The sequence below is a fragment of the Rhinopithecus roxellana genome, chromosome 7 (genome assembly GCF_007565055.1).
Source record: "Rhinopithecus roxellana isolate Shanxi Qingling chromosome 7, ASM756505v1, whole genome shotgun sequence".
Classification (NCBI taxonomy): domain Eukaryota; kingdom Metazoa; phylum Chordata; class Mammalia; order Primates; family Cercopithecidae; genus Rhinopithecus; species Rhinopithecus roxellana.
This window is the reverse complement of record NC_044555.1, coordinates 20855423-20879723: the sequence shown is the minus strand read 5'-3', so window position 1 is coordinate 20879723 and position 24301 is coordinate 20855423. Positions and strand designations below refer to the sequence as shown.

The 24301-nt window shown below is 44.6% G+C and overlaps 1 protein-coding gene and 1 pseudogene across 4 annotated transcripts; one reads left to right on the top strand and one right to left on the bottom strand.

Moving 5' to 3' along the window:
- Positions 1 to 1965: 1965 nt before the first annotated feature.
- LOC104660672 (protein SSX3-like) lies at positions 1966 to 16575 on the bottom strand. 4 transcript variants are annotated; one of them, XM_010361120.2, is made up of 8 exons: positions 16507 to 16575; positions 15957 to 16071; positions 15304 to 15399; positions 13413 to 13462; positions 10622 to 10757; positions 3316 to 3323; positions 2824 to 2902; positions 1966 to 2066 (listed from the first exon to the last, which is right to left on the bottom strand). In XM_010361120.2, exons 1-8 carry the CDS (start codon positions 16573 to 16575, stop codon positions 1966 to 1968), a joined length of 654 nt encoding a protein of 217 aa, XP_010359422.1. The 4 variants fall into 4 exon arrangements, with proteins under 4 accessions (XP_010359422.1, XP_010359420.1, XP_030789875.1 ...); XM_010361118.2 differs by lacking the exons at positions 2824 to 2902; positions 3316 to 3323 and adding an exon at positions 16225 to 16347; XM_030934015.1 differs by lacking the exons at positions 2824 to 2902; positions 3316 to 3323.
- Positions 16576 to 19900: 3325 nt separating this feature from the next.
- LOC104660676 lies at positions 19901 to 22564 on the top strand (annotated as a pseudogene).
- Positions 22565 to 24301: the final 1737 nt, after the last annotated feature.

Here is a 24301-nt window from a genome sequence, read left to right as displayed (position 1 = left end):
AATCCTGCTCCAGGAATGAAGTGTATAGTCTTTATCAAAATAAAAACTAGAGGCCAGGCACAGTGGTTCATGCCTGTAATCCCAGCTCTTTAGGAGGCCAAGGCGGGAGGATCTTTTGGGTCTAGGAGTTCGAGACCAGCCTGGGTAACATAGCAAGACTCTCTTGACAAAACCTAAAAAAGTTAGTGGGGTGTGGTGGTGCGTGCCTGTAGTCACAGCTACTCCGGAGGCTGAGGAGGGAGGATCGCTTGAGCCCAGCAGTTCAAGGCTGCACTGAGCTATGATCATGCCACTGCACTCCAGCCTGGATAGAGCAAGACCCCATCTCTAGAAGAAAAAAGCAAACACCCAGCAACCGGAAACATCCTCCTCTAGAATGGTGGTCAGGAACATCTGCCTGCCTTGTTCCCTGATGTCTCTCCAGCACCTAGAACAGCGCTCAGCAGGAGTATGCACTCATTAGGGTTTTGTTGAATAAATGAGTCCTTTGATGCAGCAATTCCACTTCTAAGAATCTGTCCTAAAGAAATATTCACACACGTGTGTACAACAGTGAGAGGCGCAAACAACTGGGGAACGTTTGCAAATGTTTATTAACTGTCAGTGACTGATACATGGGAATCGGATAAGGGGAATGCATGCTGAATAGGAAACAGTGAGGGGGGCTTGACCAGGGCGCATGGCACTGGAGAAAAGCAGATGGGAAATGCTTCTACTGTTACTTAGTGTGTGTGTGTGCGAGTGTGGTGTGTGTGTAAATGCAGAGGAAACAATCGGAAATTAAACACTCAGACCTGACCTCAGTAGTCACATCTGGGGAGAAAGGAGGGTAGTGCTGTTCTATGGAGAGAATATCTGACAATACTTGTTTTCTGAGGTAGGTGCATGGATACCCGAACCAAAATATGCATTAAGTATGTCTTACTCATCAGTGAAAACACTAATATCTAACAGAATGGCACACTGCAAGAAAATACATCGGAAATGCTAACATTGAACTGTTGGCACACTAAGAAAAATGATGCTCAACTTTTCACTGGTGTAAACACTTGCTTTCACTTGCTATACACCTGATGACGAGGGGTCCACAACCATGCCCATGTTCGTGAAAGGTCACCACGTTCTGTTTCTCATTGTGGGCATGTGTCATATCTCTGAGGCTGAGGCAAGAAGAGAGAAGGAAAGTAAGTGGCAGTGAGTTCCCACTGCCCAATAACTCAATCTCAACTCCTCCTGACCTGCAGACCCTGCACACTCCAATTCTGCCCTACCTCAGGACCTGCACATGCTTTCCACGGTTCCTTGAAGTGAACCATCTGTACATGCCACAGTGACTTCCTCGCCTGGGTTATCAATTCCTAGGCTAGAGGAATGTGTGGCCCGCATATCAGGGCTGACCTGGGTTTTGGGAATCTACAGCATCCTGGGTAGGGAGCATCCCTGGATGTACAGGCCAGGGAGTAAAGAGAGAATGCGAAATCGGCCGGATGCGGTGGATTATGCCTGTAATCCCAGCACTTTGGGAAGCCGAGGTGGGCAGATCACGCGGTCAGGAGACAGAGACCATCCTGGCTAATATGGGGAAACTCCGTCTCTACTAAAAATACAAAAAAATTTAGCCAGGCGTGGTGGCAGGCGCCTGTAGTCCTAGCTATTGGGGAGGCTGAGGCAGAATAACCTGAACCCGGGAGGTGGAGCTTGCAGTGAGCAGAGATCACGCCTGAGCGACAAAGCGAGATTCCATCTCAAAAAAAAAAAAAAAAAAAAAAAAAAAAAAAAAAAAAAAAGAAAAAAGAAATACGAAAGAGCGTGGGAAATTTCTTCATTCAGCCTCAATGCTGTACCCTAGGAAATTATGAGAAGGGAATTATTTCGGGAACAAGTAATAAGATGGGATACCGGTACCATAACAGAATAGCACATCTACAACGATGTAGGGGGTGGGCCGAAGGTTCACTTACGGAGTTACTCGTCATCTTCCTCAGGGTCGCTGATCTCTTCATAAATCACCGGCTGCTTTCTCTCACGCAGTCTGTGGGTCCAGACATGTTTCTCCCTTTTGGGTCCTACGATGGAGAAGAGTTGGAAGATGAGGGTTGGGTAGGTTGGAGAGTGTTAGGCTCTGTTTTCTCAAAAACAGGAGATGCCTCCATGCTCCCAAGTGCCCATGGGCCTTCTTTATCCAGTTTTTCACATTCTCTGGATTAGAGAGGCTGAGGCCTTAGACCCACACCAATACATGTCAAATGCCCATTAAAGTTTTAACTTCTGGCTCCGTTCGTTGTTAGGTTTAGATTCCCAGCCTCTTTACTCACGGGAACGTTCATGGATACCTCCTTTCATTCAGCAGGTATTTGTTAAGGGCACAAAGGCATACCTTGTTTTATGGCACCTCATTTTTATAGTGCTTCGCAGATACTACAATTTTTTTTGAAATTCTCACCAATTTTATACTTTTTCATTATTATTATGTCTGTTATGGTGATCTGTCATCAGTGAGCTTTGATGTTATTACTACAATTGTTTTTGTTGTTTTTTAGTCTTTTAAAATAATTTTGTTTTTTATTTTTGTGGGTACACAGTAGGTGTATATACTTATGGGGTACATGAGATGCTTTGATACAGGCATGCCATGCGTAATAAGCACATCATGGAAAATAGGGTCTCCATCCCCTCAAACATTTATCCTTGTGTTCCAAACAATCCGTTTACACTCTTTTAGATTTTTTAAACGTACAATTAAGTTATTATTGACTATAATCACCCTCTTGTGTGTAATTGTTTTGGGGGTACCAGGAACTGCACCCATAGATGATGACAAACTTAATCGCCCAAAGTTGCGTGTGTTCTGACTGCTCCACCGATGAGCTGTTCCCCATCTCTCCTCCTTTTCTTGGGCCTCCTATTTCCTGAGATACAGCAATACTGAAATGAGGATTATTAACGATCCTACAATGGCTGCCAAATGTTCCAATGAAAGGAAGAGTCACATGTCTCTCACTTTAAATCAGAAGCTAGAAATGGCTAAGCTTAGTAAGGAAGGCATGCTGAAAGCCAAGACAGGCTGAAAGCTCCACCTCTTGTACCAAACAGCCAAGCTGTGAATGCAAAGGAAAAGTTCTTGAAGGAAATAATAGTATATAATGCAAAGGAAACGTTCTTGAAGGAAATAATAGTATATACTGCAACGGAAAAGTCCTTGAAGGAAATAATAATACTAATACTCCAGTGAACAGAAGAATAATAAAGCAAAACAGCCTTACTGCTGAAATAGAGAAAGTTTGAGTGGTCAGGATAGAACATGAAACCAGTCACAACATTCCCTTAAACCAAAGTCTAATTCAGAGCAAGACCAGCACTCTCTTCAAGTCCACGAAAGCTGAGAGAAGTGAAGAAGCTGCAGGAGAAACGTGTGAAGCTAGTAGAGGGTGGTTCATGAGGTTTAAGGAAAGAAGCCGTCTCCATAACATAAAAGTGCAAGGTGAAGCAGCAAACCCTGATGGAGAAGCTGCAGCAACTTATCCAGAAGATCTAGCTAAGATCACTGATGAAGGTGGCTCCACTAAACAACCGATTTTCAATGTAGATAAACTAGCTTTCTATTGGAAGGAGATGCCATCTAGGACTTTCATAGCTAGAGTGGATTGACTTCAACTGTGAAAGTTCTACTGTGGGTAAAATGCTATCCAATAGCATCACATACTACAGAGAAATCCTTCAAGAAAGGGAGAGCTAATGGATGTGGCAAATTTCATTGTTGTGTTATTTTAAGAAATTGCCACAGCCACTCCACCCTTCAGCAACCACCACTTTGATCAGCCGGCAGCCATCAATACCGAGGCAAGACCCTCCACCAGCAAAAAGAGTGTGACTCACTGAAGGCTCAGAAGATTGTTAGCATTTTCTATCAATGAATTATTTTAAAATTAAGATATGTACATTTTTAGACATAATGCTATTGCACACTTAGTAGACTGCAGTATAGTGTAAGTGTAATGTTTTTATGCACTGTGAAACCAAAAAAACAATGTGTGTGACTCACTTTATTGCAGTGGTCTGGAACCGAACCTGCAATTTCTCTGAAGTACACCTGTATTGGGTATCCGGCATTGAGCTGAGTAAGATATGATCCCAGGTTATCACAGACAGAATTGCTTGAGCACCTTTTATGTCATCAGGCCTTCTAGATTAAATTTAATGCCTCCTAACAATTTATGAACTATGATTCTTTATTTCCATCTTATGGACTAGGAATCTGGAGCTGGAGCTGAGAATTTTGGAAGTCCAAGTCTCTCTTTTTTTAAAAATTTTTTTTATTACACTTTAAGTTCTAGGGTACATGTGCACAGCGTGCAAGTTTGTTACATATATATACATGTGCCATGTTGGTGTGCTGCACCCATTAACTTGTCTTTTACATTAGGTGTATCTCCTAATGCTATCCCTCCCCCAGCCCCCCATCCCATGACAGGCACCAGTGTGCAATGTTCCCCACCCTGTGCCCAAGTGTTCTCATTGTTCAATTCCAACCTATGAGTGAGAACATGTGGTGTTTGGTTTTCTGTCCTTGTGATAGTTTGCTCAGAATGATGGTTTCCAGCTTCATCCATGTCCCTAAAAGGGACAGGAACTCATCCTTTTTTATGGCTGCACAGTATTCCATGGTGTATATGTGCCACATTTTCTTAATCCAGTCTGTCATTGATGGACATTTGGGTTGGTTCCAAGTCTTTGCTATTGTGAATAGTGCCGCAATAAACATACGTGTGCATGGTCTTTATAGTAGCATGATTTATAATCCTTTGGGTATATACCCAGTAATGGGATGGCTGGGTCAAATGGTATTTCTAGTTCTAGATCCTTGAGGAATCGCCACACTGTCTTCCACAATGGTTGAACTAGTTTACAGTCCCACCAACGGTGTAAAAGTGTTCCTATTTCTCCACATCCTCTCCAGCACCTGTTGTTTCCTGACTTTTTAATGATTGCCATTCTAACTGGTGTGAGATGGTATCTCATTATGGTTTTGATTTGCATTTCTCTGATGGCCAGTGATGATGAGCATTTTTTTCATGTGTCTGTTGGCTGCATAAATGTCTTCTTTTGAGAAGTGTCTGTTTATATCCTTTGCCCACTTTTTGATGGGGTTGATTTTTTCTTGTAAATTTGTTTACATTCTTCGTAGATTCTGGATATTAGCCCTTTGTCAGATGGGTAGATTGCAAAATTTTTCTTCCATTCTGTAGGTTGCCTGTTCACTCTGATGGCAGTTTCTTTTGCTGTGCAGAAGCTCTTTAGTTTAATTAGATCACATTTATCTATTTTGGCTTTTGTTGCCACTGCTTTTGTTGTTTTAGTCATGAAATCCTTCCCCATGCCTATGTCCTGAATGGTATTGCCTAGGTTTTCTTCTAGGATTTTTATGGTTTTAGGTCTAACATTTAAGTATTTAATCCATCTTGAATTAATTTTTGTATAAGGTGTAAGGAAGGGATGCAGTTTCAGCTTTCTACATATGGCTAGCCAGTTTTCCCAGAACCATTTATTAAATAGGGAATCCTTTCCCCTTTTCTTGTTTTTGCCAGGTTTGTCAAAGATCAGATGGTTGTAGATGTGTGGTATTATTTCTGAGGGCTCTGTTCTGTCCCATTGGTCCATATCTCTGTTTTGGTATCAGTACCATACTGTTTTGGTTACTGTAGTCTTGTAGTATAGTTTGAAGTCAGGTAGTGTGATGCCTCCAGCTTTGTTCTTTTTGCTTGGGATTGCCTTGGCAATGTGGGCTCTTTTTTGGTTCCATGTGAACTTTAAAGTATTTTTTTCCAATTCTGTGAAGAAAGTCGTTGGTAGCTTGATGGGGATGGCATTGAATCTATAAATTACCTTGGGCAGTATGGCCATTTTCATGATACTGATTCTTCCTATCCATGGGCATGGAATGTTCTTCCATTTGTTTGTGTCCTCTTTTATTTTGTTGAGCAGTAGTTTGTAGTTCTCCTTGAAGAGGTCCTTCACATCCCTTGTTAGTTGGATTCCTAGGTATTTTATTCTCTTAGTAGCAATTGTGAACGGGAGTTCATTCATGATTTGGCTCTCTGTTTGTCTGTTATTGGTGTATAGGAATGTTTGTGATATTTGCACATTGATTTTGTATCCTGAGACTTTGCTAAAGTTGCTTACCAGCTTAAGGAGATTTTGGGCTGAGAGGATGGGATTTTCTAAATATACAATCATATCATCTGCAAACACGGACAATTTGATTTCCTCTTTTCCTAATTGAATGCCCTTTATTTCTTTCTCTTGCCTGATTGCCCTGGCCAGAACTTCCAACACTATGTTGAATAGGAGTGGTTAGAGAGGGCATCCGTGTCTTGTGCCAGTTTTCAAAGGGAATGCTTCCAGTTTTTGCCCATTCAGTATGATACTGGCTGTGGGTTTGTCATAAATAGCTCTTATTATTTTGAGATACATCTCATCAATACCTAGTTTATTGAGAGTTTTTACCACGAAAGCCTGAATTTTGTCAAAGGCCTTTTCTGCTTCTATTGAGATAATCACATGGTTTTTGTCTCTGGCTCTGTTTATATGATGGATTACATTTATTGATTTGTGTATGTTGAACCAGCCTTGCATCCCAGGGATGAAGCCAACTTGATTGTGGTGGATAAGCTTTTTGATGTGCTGCTGGATTCAGTTTGCCAGTATTTTATTGAGGATTTTTGCATTGATGTTCAACAGGGCTATTGCTCTAAAATTCTCTTTTTTTGTTGTGTCTCTGCCAGGTTTTGGTATCAGGATGATGCTGGCCTGATAAAATCAGTTAGGGAGGATTCCCTCTTTTACTATTGTTTGGAATAGTTTCAGAAGGAATGGTACCAGTTCCTCTTTGTACCTCTGGTAGAATTCGGCTGTGAATCCATCTGGTCCTGGACTTTTTTTGGTTGTTAGGCTATTAATTATTGCCTCAATTTCAGAGCCTGTTATTGGTCTATTCAGGGATTCAACTTCTTCCTGGTTTAGCTTTGGGAGGGTGTATGTGTCCAGGAATTTATCCATTTCTTCTAGATTTTCTAGTTTATTTGCATAGAGGTGTTTATAGTATCCTCTGATGGTAGTTTGTATTTCTGTGGGGTCGGTGGTGATATCCCCTTTATCATTTTTTATTGCGTCTATTCGATTCTTCTCTCTTTTCTTCTTTATTAGTCCTGCTAGCAGTCTATCAATTTTGTTGATCTTTTCAAAAAACCAGCTCCTGGATTCATTGCTTTTTGGAAGGTTTTTTTGGTCTCCATCTCCTTCGGTTCTGCTCTGATCTTAGTTATTTCTTGCCTTCTGGTAGCTTTTGAATGTGCTTGCTCTTGCTTCTCCAGTTCTTTTAATTGTGATGTTAGGGTGTCGATTTTAGATCCTTCCTGCTTTCTCTTGTGGGCATTTAGTGCTATAAATATCCCTCTACATACTGGTTTAAATGTGTCTCAGAGATTCTGGTATATTGTGCCTTTGTTCTCATTGGATTCAAAGAACATCTTTATTTCTGCCTTCATTTCGTTATGTACCCAGTAGTCATTCAGGAGCAGGTTGTTCAGTTTCCATGTAGTTGAGCGATTTTGAGTGCATTTCTTAATCCTGAGTTCTAGTTTGATTGCAGCATGGTCTGAGAGACAGTTTGTTATAATTTCTGTTCTTTTACATTTGCTGGGGAGTGCTTTACTTCCAACTATGTGGTCAATTTTGGAGTAAGTTTGATGTGGTGCTGAGAAGAATGTATATTCTGCTGATTTGTGGTGGAGAGTTCTGTAGATGTCTATTAGGTCCCCTTGGTGCAGAGTTGAGTTCAATTCCTGGATATCCTTGTTAACTTTCTGTCTCGTTGATCTGTCTAATGTTGACAGTGGGGTGTTAAAGTCTCCCATTATTATTGTGTGGGATTCTAAGTCTCTTTGTAGGTCTCTAAGGACTTGCTTTATGAATCTGGGTGCTCCTATATTGGGTGCATATATATTTAGGATAGTTAGCTCTTCTTGTTGAATTGACCCTTGTACCATTATGTAATGGCCTTCTTTGTCTCTTTTGATCTTTGTTGGTTTAAAGTCTGTTTTATCAAAGATTAGGATTGCAACATCTGCTTTTTTTTTTTGTTTTCCATTTGCTTGGTAGATCTTCCTCCATCCCTTTATTTTGAGCCTATGTGTGTCTCTGCACGTGAGATGGGTGCCCTGAATACATCACACTGATGGGTCTTGACTCTTAATCCAATTTGCCAGTCTGTGTCTTTTAATTGGATCATTTAGCCCATTTACCTTTAAGGTTAATATTGTTATGCGTGATTTTGATCCTGTCATTATGATGTTAGCAGGTTATTTTGCTCTTTGGTTGATGCAGTTTCTTTCTAGCATTGATGGTCTTTGCAATTTGGGATGTTTTTGCAGTGGCTTTCCATGTTTAGTGCTTCCTTCAGGAGCTCTTGTAAGGCAGGACTGGTGGTGACAAAATCTCTCAGCATTTGTTTGTCTGTAAAGGATTTTATTTCTCCTTCACTTATGAAGCTTAGTTTAGCTGGATATGAAATTCTGGGTTGAAAATTCTTTTCTTTAAGAATGTTGAATATTGGCCCTCAATCTCTTCTGGCTTGTAGAGTTTCTGCCGAGAGATCTGCTGTTAGTCTGATGGGCTTCCCTTTGTGGGTAACCCGCCCTTTCTCTCTGTCTGCCCTTAATATTTTTTCCTTCATTTCAACTTTGGTGAATCTGACAATTATGTGTCTTGGAGTTGCTCTTCTCAAGGAGTATCTTTGTGGCGTTCTCTGTATTTCCTGAATTTGAATGCTGGCCTGCCTTGCTAGGTTGGGGAAGTTCTCCTGGATAATATCCTGCAGGGTGTTTTCCAGTTTGGTTCCATTCTCCCCGTCACTTTCAGGTAGACCAATCAGACGTAGATTTGGTCATTTCACATAGTCCCATATTTCTTGGAGGCTTTGTTTGTTTCTTTTTACTCTTGTTTTCTCTAAACTTCTCTTCCTGCTTCATTTCATTCATTTGATCTTCAATCACTGATACCCTTTCTTCCACTTGATCGAATTGGCTACTGAAGCTTGTGCATGCAGCACGTAGTTCTTGTGCCATGGTTTTCAGCTCCATCAGGTCATTTAAGGTCTTCTCTATGCTGTTTATTCTAGTTAGCCATTCGTCTAATCTTTTTTCAAGATTTTTAGTTGCTTGGCAGTGGGTTCAAACATCCTCCTTTAGCTTGGAGAAGTCTGTTATTACTGATTGTCTGAAGCCTTCTGAATCTCTCAACTTGTCAAAGTCATTCTCCATCCAGCTTTATTCCGTTGCTGGCGAGAAACTGCATTCCTTTGGAGGAGAAGAGGCGTTCTGATTTTTAGAATTTTCAGCTTTTCTGCTCTGGTTTCTCCCCATCTTTGTGGTTTTATCTACCTTTGGTCTTTGCTGATGGTGACATACAGATGGGGTTTTGGTGTGGTTGTCCTTTCTGTTTATTTTTCCTTCTAACAGTCAGGACCCTCAGTTGCAGGTCTGTTGGAGTTTGCTGGAGGTCCACTTCAGACCCTGTTTGCCTGGATGTATCACCAGCAGAGGCTGCAGAACAGCAAATATTGCAGAACAGTAAATGTTGCTACCTGATCCTTCCTCTGGAAGCTTCGTCTCAGAGGGGCACCTGGCTGTATGAGGTGTCAGTCAACCCTTACTGGGAGGTGTCTCCCAGTTGGGCTACTTGGGGATCAGGGTCCCACTTGAGGAGGCAGTCTTACCATTCTCCCATCTCAAACTCTGTGCTAGGAGAACCACTACTGTCTTCAAAGCTGTCAGACAGGGCCTTTTAAGTCTGCAGAAGTTTCTGCTGCCTTTTGTTCAGCTATGTCCTGTCCCCAGAGGTGGAGTCTATAGAGGCAGGCAGGCCTCCTTGAGCTGGGGTGGGCTCTACCCAGTTTGAGATTCCTGGCCGCTTTGTTTACCTACTCAAGCCTCAGTAATGGCGGATGCCCCTCCCCCAGCCTCGCTGCCGCCTTGCAGTTCAATCTCAGACTGCTGTGCTAGCAGTGAGTGAGGCTTCTTGGGTGTGGGATCCTCTGAGCCAGGCGCAGGATATAATCTCTTGGTGTGCTGTTTGCTAAGACTGTTGGAAAAGCACAGTATTAGGGTGGGAGTGTCCAGATTTTCCAGGTACCGTCTGTCAGAGCCTCCCTTGGCTAGGAAAGGGAATTCCCCAACCCCTTATGCTTCCTGCGTGAGGCGATGCCCCACCCTGCTTTGGCTTACACTTCGTGGACTGCACCCATGGTCCAACCAGTCCCAATGAGGTGAACCTGGTACCTCAGCTGGAAATGCAGAAACGCATTGCTCACACTGGGAGTTTTAAACTGGGGCTGTTCCTACTTGGCCATCTTGGAACCTCTCCTTTGTCATGTGGTTTTTTATACAGATGCCAACTCCACTCTGTGTTTCTGGAAGTCAAGTCTAACATCTCATCTGGAGCTGGGTGAGCTCCTCAGCCCAGCCTGGACCCAGGCTTGTCTGTGGTCCATGCCACACACCCAGTCCCCACACCTGAACATAGCTAGGGAAGCCAGAGGGGTTGTTCTCGAATTGTTTCCTCTTACCAGATCTCTTGTTAATCTTCTCAGAGGTACTTGGTTTTCCCGGGGGGCACAGCTGTTTCCCATCGTTCTGAGGGCCAGATGCTTCTGGGACTCCCTTTGAATCATTTCCTTCCTCTGCTGGCTTCTCGGGCATGATCTTTATAATGTGAAGGTCACAGATAAACAGTATCAGTGACATTTCTATAGTGCTTTAGAGCTTACAAAGCGTCTTCACATGCATTACCTTAATTAATGTTCTCAAAAACGCTGGGAGAGTTACACAGGCCTAAATTAGGAGAAACCTGAGAAGGGGAAGGAATGGCCTAAATGAATGGGCTTTCCAGGGATAGAATGCTTATCTTCACAGTCTTTTAAGACTGACATTCTTGCAAACAGCAAAAATCACCATGTAATTGAGAGTTTGGTATACAGAAGATTTGGAGAATAGCATTCTAAGAATTCAAAAGGTCTACAAAAGGAAGAGTTTCTATAAAATACAAGAGATCCCATATAAGCTTGTAGACAGCTACTGGGAGAGTAAATGTAAAAACATAGAGAGGGACAAAACACTGCTGGGAAAGATGGTGTGGGGGGATGAATACAGGAAAGGGAGAGGGAAAGAAATGGTTTGCTGAAATTAATCTAGGCAGCAAAGAAAGCAGTACCAGATATGGCATACCACCCCACAGAGGCACCAACATTGAATGTAAAATTAAGTGAGGTGGTACCCATACCAATTCTGGTTGCATTGGGATATGTCACTGACCAACAATCTTAAGCTACTTTTTTTTTTTTCCTTTTTGACACCGAGTCTCGCTCTGTCACCAGGCTGGAGTGCAGTGGCATGATCTTGGCTCACTGCAACATCCAACTCCCACGTTCTAGCGATTATCCTGCCTCAGCCTCCAGAGTAGCTGGGACTACAGGCAGTTGCTACCACGTCCCGCTAAGTTTTGTATTTTTAGTAGAGATGAGGTTTCACCATGTTGGGCAGGATGGTCTTGTTCTCTTCACCTCGTGATCCATCCGCCTTGTCCTCCCAAAGTGTTGGGATTACAGTCGTGAGCCACCACACCCAACCCTTAAGCTACTTTTTATTCAGCTTCCTCACTTATGAAATAGTGAACAATACACATAAAACAGGCTAAGGGGCCGGGCACGGTGGCTTACGCCTGTAATCCCAGCACTTTGGGAGGCCGAGACGGGCGGATCACAAGGTCAGGAGATCGAGACCATGGTGAAACCCCGTCTCTACTAAAAATACAAAAAATTAGCCGGGCGCGGTGGCGGGCGCCTGTAGTCCCAGCTACTCGGGAGGCTGAGGCAGGAGAATGGCATGAACCCGGGAGGCGGAGCTTGCAGTGAGCCGAGATCGCGCCACTGCACTCCAGCCTGGGCGACAGAGCGAGACTCCGTCTCAAAAAAAAAAAAAAAAAAAAAAAAAAAAACAAAAAAAACAGGCTAAGGGAAAGTCCTCTCTGAGCTTATAAACACTGTTTAAATGTAGTAATAATAACAATTAATACCTTTCATGATGCTTCTTTGAATTCGGTCTCCACACTGGCAACCCAACTCCCAGATCCCTTTACCCTCTAAACCAGACGTTGAACCAGCACTTGTAGGGTCATTCATTCAGGGGCCTACGAGGATCCCCTGGGCTGGGACCAAGGCTTCACAGATGCCCCAGGGGCAGACAAAGACCTCAAGGAGCTCACAGTAGGGAGGGGCCAATAGTTAAAGCGATTCCTAAGCCATTTGAGTGGCCCCAGTAAGAGATCAGAGGTCAGCTGGTCCTTCCTGTTGCGAGAGTGGGTGTCTCAACGGAAGCACCAGCAGGCCCTATGGGGTAAAGCCCTAGTGAGCAACATCTGAACTTCATAAACAAATGCAAACGTGAATGAGCTTTAAATGGCTTGGAGTTCTGGATTAGACTACCCCTGCCACTGTGCCCCAGGAACATTCTTTAACATCTCTGTACTCCTCATTTTATTATTTATTTTATATTAATATAATAAAATACATATTATTTATTTTATTATAGCCTCATTTTATTATTATGCTGCTGATAGCTAGGATCTATAACATGAACTATGATTCTTTACTTCCATTTCATGGACCAGCAATCTGGAGCTCAGAGGACTTAGAAGATTTGCGCCAAGTCACATGGCTTTTATATGGATGACAACTGAAGTGTGTGACTCGTTATTATCTGGAGATAATAATAGAAACAACGTCATAGAGGTCTTCTTAAGGATTAAATAAATGAATCCATGTGAACTGCTTAAAATAGTATCTGGCATCACTATGAAAACAAAAGAAGTATTAAGGATCACAACTCTTTTTTTTTTTTTTTTTTTTTTTTTGAGACGGAGTCTCGCTCTGTCGCCCGGGCTGGAGTGCAGTGGCCAGATCTCAGCTCACTGCAAGCTCCGCCTCCCGGGTTCCTGCCATTCTCCTGCCTCAGCCTCCCAAGTAGCTGGGACTACAGGCGCCCGCTACCTCGCCCGGCTAGTTTTTTGTATTTTTTTAGTAGAGACGGGGTTTCACCGTGTTAGCCAGGATGGTCTCGATCTCCTGACCTCGTGATCCGCCCGTCTCGGCCTCCCAAAGTGCTGGGATTACAGGCTTGAGCCACCGCGCCCGGCCCACAACTCTTAGTATTATCAAGCCATCGATGCTACATCAGGTGTTGTGATAGACATTGGGAGAAGGAGGCAGTGACGGCATTTTTGATATTCTCCCACTCTTACCAGTGTTCACATCCGCGGAGGGACAAAGGTTCTCTGGTCCTTTAGATTTGAGAGATACTCACCTTTGGGAAGACTCCCTGGAGCCTATCAGAAGTCATCTGAGGACGTTCAACTGAAAGAGAATACATCAGAATTTTTCTTTGTTGGTAAAGATTTCCAAACTCTAGAGAGACTTCTGTCGCATGAGGGCATTCTGCAGCAGAGGGTTTTCTGTCCACTCATTGTTGAGGAGTTATTTGAGATTTGCTTCTGAATTACGTTCAGTAATGGTTGGTGCATTTATCTGTGGCATCAATTCAGAATTTTCCATCTCATGGTTTATCAAACGGGGCTTAAACGCCGTCACAGTCTCATCTTATTTCATTACATATCTTTTACCTTTTCCCAAATAATTAAATTAAATGGTTAGGAATCTGAACCGTATCCACTCAAGATGCGCAACAACTAAAAATCATTGTACACTTCAAATGGGTGAATCTTATGGTGTGTCAATTAAGCTGTTAAATGTGTGACGAACCATGGATGATTTATTCCAGTGTCTCTGAAATATTTTCAGTATAAAGACACTCCTTTAATGTCAAAAACTTGGCAGATAGTCAAGCATTGGATTGTCAGATCTCTTATAGTGATTGTGGGAGATGGTAGAATCTGGCCTGTTTGTTGGGGAGTCATAGGTCTATTGGAGACAGTTTGGACTTTCTTACCTTGTCTTATAATTGTTTTGTTAGAGCAGAAGAGCAAGTAAACACATATGTCCCCTTTATATTCCTGAAATGCACAAAGATCTCTAGGCAAGAACTTGTCTTTTTTCACCCTATGTTATCTCTGCTCACTGACAAGTGGGAAAGCTCTCTGTGTTTTGGATGAGGGATCACTCTTTCAAACTCACTTCTGAGCTCATCAGGGAGAATCGGGGTTGTTTGGGAATGAGAAGACTATTTGGTTTTGATAAAATACAGAAAAACAGCGATCTTTATTACATAGTGTGTTCATCACTCTCACTCCTAAGAAACTCATCCAATACCTACATGCTGTTAATGAGACAAACTCTGGAAGTTTTTGGCAGATTCACAGTTTTAATAGTTTCTTTCTTTTTTTTTTTCACTTGTAACATTTTCTTAACTGTCTTTTGATTCAATAACAGTGCTTAGGAAGAGCAACATGTCCTTTAAAAAACAAATGTTTCAAACACACAGAAAAATATGGGGAATAATACTGAGTCCAGTCAGATCTCAACATTACCCCACAGCTATGTTATGTCTTATTTATTTATTCAGAATATTAGAAATACTACAAACAGGCTGGGCGTGGTAGCTCACACTTGTAATCCCAGCACTTTGGGAGGCTGAGGCAGGTGGATCACCTGAGGTCAGGAAGTTTGAGATCAGCCTGGCCAACATGGTGAAACCCCGTCTCTACCAAAAATACAAAAATTAGCTGGGTGTGGGGGCGGGTTCCTGTAACCCAAGCTACTCAGGAGGCTCAGGCAGGAGAGTCACTTGAACCCAGGAGATGAAAGTTGCAGTGAGCTGAGATTGCCTTATTGCACTCCAGCCTGGGTGACAAGAGTGAAACTCCATCTCAAAAACAAAAACAAACAAAACACACTATCAACAAGTCATGGCTGAAGTTGTCTGTGCAGCACTCACCAAACCCTGCCCTCCCTCCTCCACTTACAGGCAGTCACCTTAATTTGATGACTTTTTATTCACATTCATGTTTGTATACATTTACCATTTACTTATCCATAAAAATATATATTCTTGTTTTGCATGTTTTAAAATTTTATATGAATAGCCTCTGTAGTTAACTTTCTGCACGCAATTTTTTTTTTTTTTCACTCAGCCCTGATGTGTATGAGGGAACAAATGCCTGAGGATCTTTCCCAGGTAGCTGAACTGAAAAGCAGTTGGGCTTCAGGAGACCCTTTCCAGCCCCTTTCCATCTACTCACCCTGATTCCCATGGTTAGGGTCATTATCAAAATCATTCCCCTGGAAGTGTGTGGTCTGTTTATTACGCATGAAAGGTGGGAGGGTGATCTTGAAACCTAGAAAGAAGCAAAATGTTTATGCCTTAAGAGACAAGCTTAGGCCTGGCATGGTGGCTCATGTCTGTGGTACCAGCACTTTGGGAGGCTGAGGCTGGAGGATTGGTTGAGGCCAGGCATTTGAGGCTGCAATGAGCTATGATTGCACTACTGCACTCTAGGCTGGGTGACAGAGTGAGACTCAGACTCAAAAAAAAAAAAAAAAAAAAAAAAAAAAAAAAAGAGGGAGAGAGAGAAACAAGCCGAGAGAAGGTAGGGTGTGTGTGTGTGAAGCGGGGTATGGGGGGCCTGGGATGCCAAAGAGACACTTGGACTCATCAGAACAGACGCCTAAGCGTAAGAAATGTGCAGGATCCAGGTATGAGCTCCACTGTTGCCAGTCCCTGCCCTCAGCCCTGACAGGATACAGAAGAGCAGAACACCCAGAAGCTGCCTTGTGATTTTTCCCTGCATAGAAGAAAATGTGGGGTACTTTCTGCAGTCTAAGAAGTAGCCTAGGCAGGAAAAGGGATGCTCATGTGTCCCCAAACTTGTCTGTACCTAGAACTTTCTATTACCTAGTTTACTCATGGCCTCATACTTTCTCTTCTTATACACATAGACGATTTTCTCTGAGACTTTCATCCTTTCCCACTCTTTCTTAGAGAAGTATTTGGCAATATCATCGAAGGCCTAGAAAAAAGAAAAAGGAATTCTGGCAGTGACTCAGCTAGGCATGTCTGCCATTCAGCTGGAGCCGCTTCCTGTGTGCTGGATCTAGGAAGTGGAGATGATAATCCGTCCTGGTTGATGCCATGGCTAACTGAGACAACATCGGGGACCTACCCTAGCTTCTCCCCTGCCACACAGTAGGGCTTTAATGCTGCTGGCTGACTCTCTTCCCGCCTTCCAGAATGGACTGAGAGTCACCAAATGTAGTGCATGGTCACAGACTTGTCTCCAGGGATGCTAGGTGATGACAGAGCGAGGATGGGAGGCTCCCAGGGGTCCGGATCACACCGAGACCCTGCTCCTTGTCCCCAGTATATTTGTCCTCCCCTCCTCAGAAACCTAGTCACCCCACATTGTCCCCTGGGCTACTACTCTGCCCGCTCCAGATCACTTTACCTTTTGTATCTTCTCTGGTATTTGAGCCCCAGCCCTAGGTCTCCTTGCAAAGGCGTCGTCTCCATCCATGGTACCGGGAGCAGTCTGACCTGCAAGAGAAACAGTCTGAGTCTTTCCAGCTGCAGGACCTTTGGTCCTGTGGAGGGAGAAATCAGTGAAACCCGGCCAGTCAGTCACCTGGAATCAGGTGCTGCATTTCTCCATCCGGGGTTTATCTGTCCCTGAGTGAGGACGTGGGGAGAAGTCAGATGAAAACAGGGAGCCAGGGGTCTGTGGGAGAAATATCGATTGGGGATGACAGGTTTCCTATGGGCAAAGCAGCCTTGAGTCTTTGGGAGGGGATTGGTTAATGTTGTTAGTAGTTTCCGTGGGGCTAGTCTTACCCTGAAAGATACACAGACCCCTGTTGGGGAGGCAGGGATGTGACTATGTAATTTTATTCAGTGGGGACATTCTGACACTCCCACTCAATAAATAAAGGAAGGGAAGTGAGTCCCAGAGATAACATGGTTTCTCTGGTGATGGATCTGATCAGGCAGAGGGATGGGGAGTTCTGTTCCGTTGAAGAGAAATGAGCATCACTACAATGAACGTGTTTAGAGGCTATTACTGGGTGATCTGTAAATTATTAGAAGGAAGAGAGCCTGAATTTCTGAGACCACAATGGCCCGCCGTCACTTAGACAGAATGTGGGGCATTTCAAGATGCAGCAATCAGCCAGACGTGGTGGCTCACTCCTGCAATCCCAGCAGTTTTGGAGGCCGAGTCATGCAGATCACTTGAGCCCAGGAGGTCGAGACCAGGCTGGGACACACAGCGAAACCCCCGTGTCTACAAAAAATACAAAAAATTAGCTGGGGGTAGTGGCGCAGGCCTGTACCATCCCAGCAATTTGGGAGGTCAAGGTGGGCAGATCGCTTGAGCCCAGGAGGTTCAGACCAGCCTGGCCAACATAATGAAACCATCTGTACTAAAAAACCAAAAAAAAAAAAAAAAAAAAAAAAAGGGCATAAGCGGGGTGGTGTGCACCTGTAGTCCCAAGGCCTAGGTGAGAGGATCGCTTGAGCCCAGGAGGAAATATTTTAGTGAGTTTTTTTGTTTTCGTTTTTGTTTTTTAATACAGGGTCTCACTCTGTTGCCCAGGCTGGTGTGCAGTGACATGATGATGGCTCACTGCAACCTCCGCCTCGTGGGTTCAAGTGATCCACCAGCTGTGGCCTCCAGAAGTGCAGGGATTACAAGTGTGAGCCATTGTGCCCAGCCCAAATTTCTTAAGTTACTATAGAGTTCCTAGGAAAAATCCCAAACCTGAAAAAGTTAGAAACTGACAGGAAGGATTTGAGATGGTGGCCCGCCTCATATACACTCTTTATTAAAACTAGGTAACAAATGCACCGCAGAGGAGGGGAGGGGTAGGAAGAGTGGAAAGAGAAAATCAGCGCATGCTTACTCAGTGTGGAAGAATGGAAAGGGAGAGAAAGTCAGAGCAATCCCAGGGAATGCTTTAGGCGGGAAAATCAGATTCTCCACCCCCACTTTGAGAAGGTTCTGTCCCTGGAGCCTGGACTGATACAAGGCACATTAGCCTCGCTTGTTCTGCCTATTGTTCTGACTTCTGATTGGCCAGATGGAGTTCACTAACTGCCCTGATTGGTGCATCATCCGTGAGCAGTGATATTGCTGAATATTGTTTCCTTCTCCAGCCACACTTTGTACGGTAAAGTGGGTGGTCTTCAGGCACCGTCAGGAGATTTTGATCTCTCTGAGGACCATCCCTGGATCTTGGGTTAAACATCTGTATTCTAGTCTGAACTGTGGGAAGAAAAAAATAGTCATCTGTGATTTTTCTACTTGAAAGACACAATGTTTTCCAAACTAGCACATTTGCAGAGCTTTGCTGTACTTAGCCATGGCGTTCACTCTTAAGTGGCTTCTATATCTGTTGCAACAACAACAACAACAAAAAAAAAAACAGTCCAAGGCCCTCCAACCTCTGATTACATTTTTGAAAGGGAATCTAAGTGTGGTGTGCACAATTACCATCCTTTAGCTATAGCCCTGGAGAGAAGAAAATGTATTTACTTATGGGACGTGATTGTGGTGTTGGTTACATCTGCCTTGGCCAATCCTCCTGCCTCGTTCTCGGGACTACAGGTGTGAACCATCCCACCTCCACTAATATTTTTTATTTCTTGATTTTTCAGTAGAGACATTTTTGCTATGTTGGCCAGGCTGGTCTCGACCTCCTGGCTCAAGTGATCCTCCGTCTCGGCCTTGGGAGTACAGGCATGCACCACCCTGCCCACGATTTTTTTTTTCTTTTCTTTTAAGAAACGTGTTTCACTATGTTGACCAGGATGGCGTCAAGCTCCTGGGCTGAAGGGATCCTCCTGCCTCAGCTTTGGGACTACAGGCTTACACCACTCTACCCACGTTATTTTTTTTTTATTTTTACTTTTTAGTAGAAACCAGATTCACTATGTTGCTCAGGCTGGCCTCAACCTCCTGGGCTCAAGTGATGCTTCCACCGTGGCCTCAGGACTCCAGGTGTGCCATTTTGCCCTGATAATTTTTAATTTTTTTTTTTTTTTTCTTTTTGAGACGGAGTCTCGCTCTGTCGCCCAGGCTGGAGTGCAGTGGCCGGATCTCAGCTCACTGCAAGCTGTGCCTCCTGGGTTTAGGCCATTCTCCTGCCTCAGCCTCCCGAGTAGCTGGGACTACAGGCGGCCGCCACGTTGCCCGGCTAGTTTTTTGTATTTTTTAGTAGAGACGGGGTTTCACCGTGTTAGCCAGGATGGTCTCAATCTCCTGACCTCGTGATCCGCCCGTCTCGGCCTCCCAAAGTGCTGGGATTACAGGCTTGAGCCACCGTGCCCAGCCTCTAATTTTTAATTTTTTAATGCTTTTATTTTTATTTTATTTTATTTAGGAGAGACAGGCTTTCGCTATGTTGGTCAGGCTGGTATCGACCTCCTGGGTTCAAGCAATCCTCCCACCTCAGCCTTGGAGCTACAGGCCTGAGCCACCGGGCCCATGCTATTTTTTTTTTTGTTGTTGTTGTTTTTGCTAGTAGAAATGGAGTTCCGCTATGTTGGCCAGGCTGGCCTTGACCTCCTGGGCTCAAGTAATCCTCCTGTCTCAGCCTCGGGACTACAGGCTCACACCACCCTGACCCCACTAATTTTCTCTTTTTTTTGAGACGGAGTCTCGTTCCGTCACCCAGGCTGGAGTGCGGTGGCGCATCTTGGCTCACTGCAAGCTCCGCCTCCCAGGTTCACGCCGTTCTCCTGCCTCAGCCTCCCGAGTAACTGGGACTACAGGTGCCAGCCACCACGCCTGACTAAATTTTTTGTATTTGTTTTAGTAGGGATGGGGTTTCACCGTGTTAGTCAGGATGGTCTCGATCTCCGTGAGAGTTGACAAGGTGCTAGCAGCCCTCCCTCGCTCTCGGTACCTCCTCAGCCTCGGCGTCCGCTCTAGCTGTGCTTGAGGAACCCTTCAGCACTTGGATGCACTGTGGGAGCCCCTCTCTGGGCCGGCCGAGGCCAGAGCTGGCTCCCTCTGCCTGTTGGGAGGTGTGGAGGGAGAGGCACGGGAGGGAACAGGGGCTGCGTGTGGTGCTCACAGGCCAGCGAGAGTTCCGGGTGGGCGCAGGCTGGGTGGGCTCTGCACTCTGAGTGACCGGCCCTGGGCAGTGAAGGGCTTAGGACCCAGGCCAGCAGCTGCAGAGGGTCCACCGGGTCCCCCAGCACTGCCTGCCCACCTGAGCTGGCTCAAATTGTCACCGGGCCTCAGCCGCCTCCCCGCAGGGTAGGGCTCGGGACCTGCAAACCTCCATGCCCGAGCCCCGCCCCCAGTGGGCTCCCATGCTGCCTGAGCCTCCCTGACAGGCACCGCCCCCTGCTCCACGGCACCCAGTCCCATCAACTGCCCAAGGGCTGAGGAGTGCAGGTGCCCGGCGCAGCACTGGTGGGCAGCTCCACTGGCAGCCCCCGCCTGGGATCCACTAGATGAAGCCAGCTGGGCTCCTGAGTGTGGGGACTTGGAGAACTTTTATGTCTCGCTGAAGGTTTGCAAACGCACCAATCAGCACCCTGTGTCTAGCTCAAGGTTTGTAAACACACCAATCAGCACCCCGTGTCTAGCTCAAGATTTGTAAATGTACCAATCGGGTGCTCTGTGTCTAGCTAATCTAGTGGGGACTTGGAGAACTTTTCTGTCTAGCACTCTGTGTCTAGCTAAAGGATTGTAAATGCACCCATCAGCACTCTGTGTCTAGTTAAAGCTTTGTAAAGGCACCAATCAGCACCCTGTCAAAATGGACCAATCAACGCTCTGTAAAATGGACCAATCAGCAGGATGTGGGTGGGGTCAGATAAGAGAATAAAAGCAGGCTGCCGGAGGCAGCTATGGCAACCCAGTGTGGTCCCTTTCCATGCTGTGGAGTCCTTGTTCTTTTGCTCTTTGCAGTAAATGTTGCTGCTGCTCACTCTTTGGGTCCATGCCACCTTTATGAGCTGTAACGCTTACTGCGAAGGTCTGCAGCTTCACTCCTGAAGCCAGTGAGACCGCGAACCCACCAGAAGGAAGAAACTCTGGACACATCTGAACATCTGAAGGAACAAACTCCGGACACACCATCTTTAAGAACTGTAACACTCACTGCCAGGGTCCAGGGCTTCATTCTTGAAGTCAGCAAGATCAAGAACCCACCAATTCCGGACACATCCTGACCCTTGTGATCTGCCTGCCTCAGCCTCCCAAAGTGCTGGGATTACAGCTGTGAGCCACCATGCCTGGCCAATATTCTAGTGCTTCTAGTAGAGACCGTTTTGCTATGTTGTCCAGGCTGGTTACTGGTCTCGACCTTCTGGGCTCAAGTGATCCTCCTGCCTCAGCCTGGCACGCATGCACCACCCTGCCTTTTGTTATGTTTCCCAGGCTGGACTCGACCTCCTGGGCTCACTCAATGATTTGAACCCGGGAAGCAGAGTTTGCATTGACCTGAGATCACACCACTGCACTCCAGCTTGGGCGACAGAGCAAGACTGTTAAAAAGAAGAAAAAAAAAAGGAAAGAAGGAAAAGAAAGAAAGAAGAAAGGAAGAAAGAAAGAAAGACCAGCTGAATCTCCATAAGAACAGCAAGCTTTGTGGTGTATTAACTTACCCTCGTCCCATCTCATGCTCCCAGCTTGGTTCTGTTCATTGCTGAAGAAATACAAATAGGATTGGCCAGAACTGGTAGATGGCTGGCTGTTGATCATGAAAATGTCAGACCTGATATAGCCTCCTTGGAAAGGCCCTTTCTGGGGGCTGATACTCTGTGTCGGTGGTGCTGTGGGACGATGACATAGTGCTGACCATTAAGCCAGGCAAACACGGGTCCACATACGGTGGCAATCCACTAGGCTGCCAAGTGGCCATCCCAGCCCTTGAGGTTTTAGAAGAAGAAAACCTTGCTGAAAATGCAGAAAAAAATGGGTATTATCTTGAGAAATGAACCCATGAAGTCACTTTCTGGTGTAACTGCTGTAAGATGAAAATAATTATTTAATTTATTTATTTGAGTCAGAGGTTCACTCTGGTTGCCCAGGATGCAGTGTGATGGCGCGATCTTGGCTCACTGCAACCTTTGCCTTCTGGGTTCTAGCGATTCTTCTGCCTCAGCCTCCTGAGTAACTGGGATTACAGGCACGTGCCTCTATGCCCGGCTAATTTTTGTATTTTTAATAGAGACGGGGTTTTGCCATGTTGGCCAGGCTGGTCTCGAACTCCTGACCTCAGGTAATCCACCCTCTTAGGCCTCCCAAACTGTTGGGATTACAGGCATGAGCCACTGTGCCCAGGAGGAAAACAATTATTAAATGCTATTGTTATTAAAGAAACCAAAGATTGTGATGCTTGGAAGGTGTGTCTATGACTTCGAGATAATGGACTTTGGGCCAAGCCAACCCATGGTGACATCATCAGGTTTCTCCTCCACTGGTGGTCAAGGAGGATGAGATTCGAGAGTCCAGTGAAATCATTAACAAGACCATCTTGTCGTTCTCAGTGTAGCAGCTGTTTTCAGTGGTCTGTGGGAGCCAGCTGGAGAGAGGTGATCTTGTAAAATCTTGTAAAATCTACTCTTAATGCGGGCACATTCCACTTCTATGTGTCTTCAAAACGTTTGTTTTAGAATATATGTTTTTTTTTCAGTTGATACATAATAGAAGAACATTTATGAACCTGCCGTTTGCTTTGTACTATAAGTAAGAGAATGCAATGGCATCTATATTCAGTGAAAGTGTTTTGATGTGCATGTGTACTTTCTAAGGTGAAACACATCTATGTTTACAGATAGCCTTTAAGTCACGTCCTTCAGTGTACTTTTTTTTTTTTTTTTTTGAGGTGGAGTCTCGCTCTGTCGCCCGGACTGGAGTGCAGTGGCCAGATCTCAGCTCACTGCAAGCTCCGCCTCCCGGGTTTATGCCATTCTCCTGCCTCAGCCTCCCGAGTAGCTGGGACTACAGGCGCCCGCCACCTTGCCCGGCTAGTTTTTGTATTTTTAGTAGAGACGGGGGTTTCACCGTGTTAGCCAGGATGGTCTCGATCTCCTGACCTCGTGATCCGCCCGTCTCGGCCTCCCAAAGTGCTGGGATTACAGGCTTGAGCCACCGCGCCCGGCCAGTGTACTTTATATATGTTTTCATAATTTCCTTGCTGGTATAAATGTTTTGTATTTGAAAAAGTTATCTCTAGGTTATTACATAAAAAACTTCACCTTATAAAGTCAAATCATTGTTATAACTGAATTTTAGGAAGGATGAATGGTTAAGCATATATAAAATACTAATATTAAGTAAATTTCATGTTGGCCAACACCAAGATATATTCCATGGATGTCATTATTTTCAGTTAAGAATTAGTGTTTAACATTCCTAAATTGAGTGCTTGATTATAATTTGTCAAAAATGTTTATTTTTAATATTTCTTTAAAGTTTACATAAAGCTTATATTTCAGAAAAAAAAAAAGATACAGAACATGGCCGGGTGCAGTGGTTCATGCCTGTAATCTCAGCACTTTGGGATACCGGGGTGGGCGGATCACTTGAGGTCAGGAGTTTGAGACCAGCCTGGCCAACATGGAGAAACCCCATCTCTACTAAAAATACAAAAATTAAGTGGTCGTTGTGGCACGCGCCTGTAATCACAGCTACATGGGAGGCTGAGACAGGAGAATCACTTGAACCCGAAAGGCAGAGGTTGCAGTGAGCAGAGATTGTGCCACTGTACTCCAGCCTAGGTGACAGAGTGAGAATCCCTCTTTGGGGGGGAAGGTACAGACCATTTCCATCACCACAATGCTATCCCTTGTGTTACTCATTTTTTAGTAATATCCACTCTCCTGACATTCACCATCTCTAATCCCTGACAATCACTAATTGACTTTTCATTTCTACAATTTTGTCTTTTCTACAATGCTGTACAAATGAAATCTTACAGTATATAACGTTTTAGGGGCTTATTTCACTCAGCATAATTCCGTGGAGATTCCTCCAAGATATTGATATTTGTTTGTCAATAGTTCATTGTTGTTGTTGTTGTTGAGACGGAGTCTCACTCAGTTGCCCAGGCTGGAGTACAGTGTCTAAGTTCACTGCAACTCTTTGCCTCCCGGATTCAAGCGATTTTCTTGCCTCAGCCTTCTGAGTAGCTGTGACTACAGGTGTGCACCACCACGCCTTGGAAATTTTTGTATTATTACTAGAGACAGAGTTTTAACATATTGGCAAGGCTGGTCTCGAACTCCTG

Bases quoted from the DNA above. Each gene is read 5' to 3' on its own strand.
- LOC104660672 (XM_010361118.2), bottom strand. From the start codon at position 16,575: ATGGATGGAGACGACGCCTTTGCAAGGAGACCTAGGGCTGGGGCTCAA. The intron at 16,348-16,506 runs GTAAAGTGATCT...GTCATCACCTAG, and splicing joins TACCAGAGAAGATACAAAAG to CATCCCTGGAGACAAGTCTG. The intron at 10,758-13,412 runs GTGAGTATCTCT...CACATTATAAAG, and splicing joins TCCAGGGAGTCTTCCCAAAG to ATCATGCCCGAGAAGCCAGC.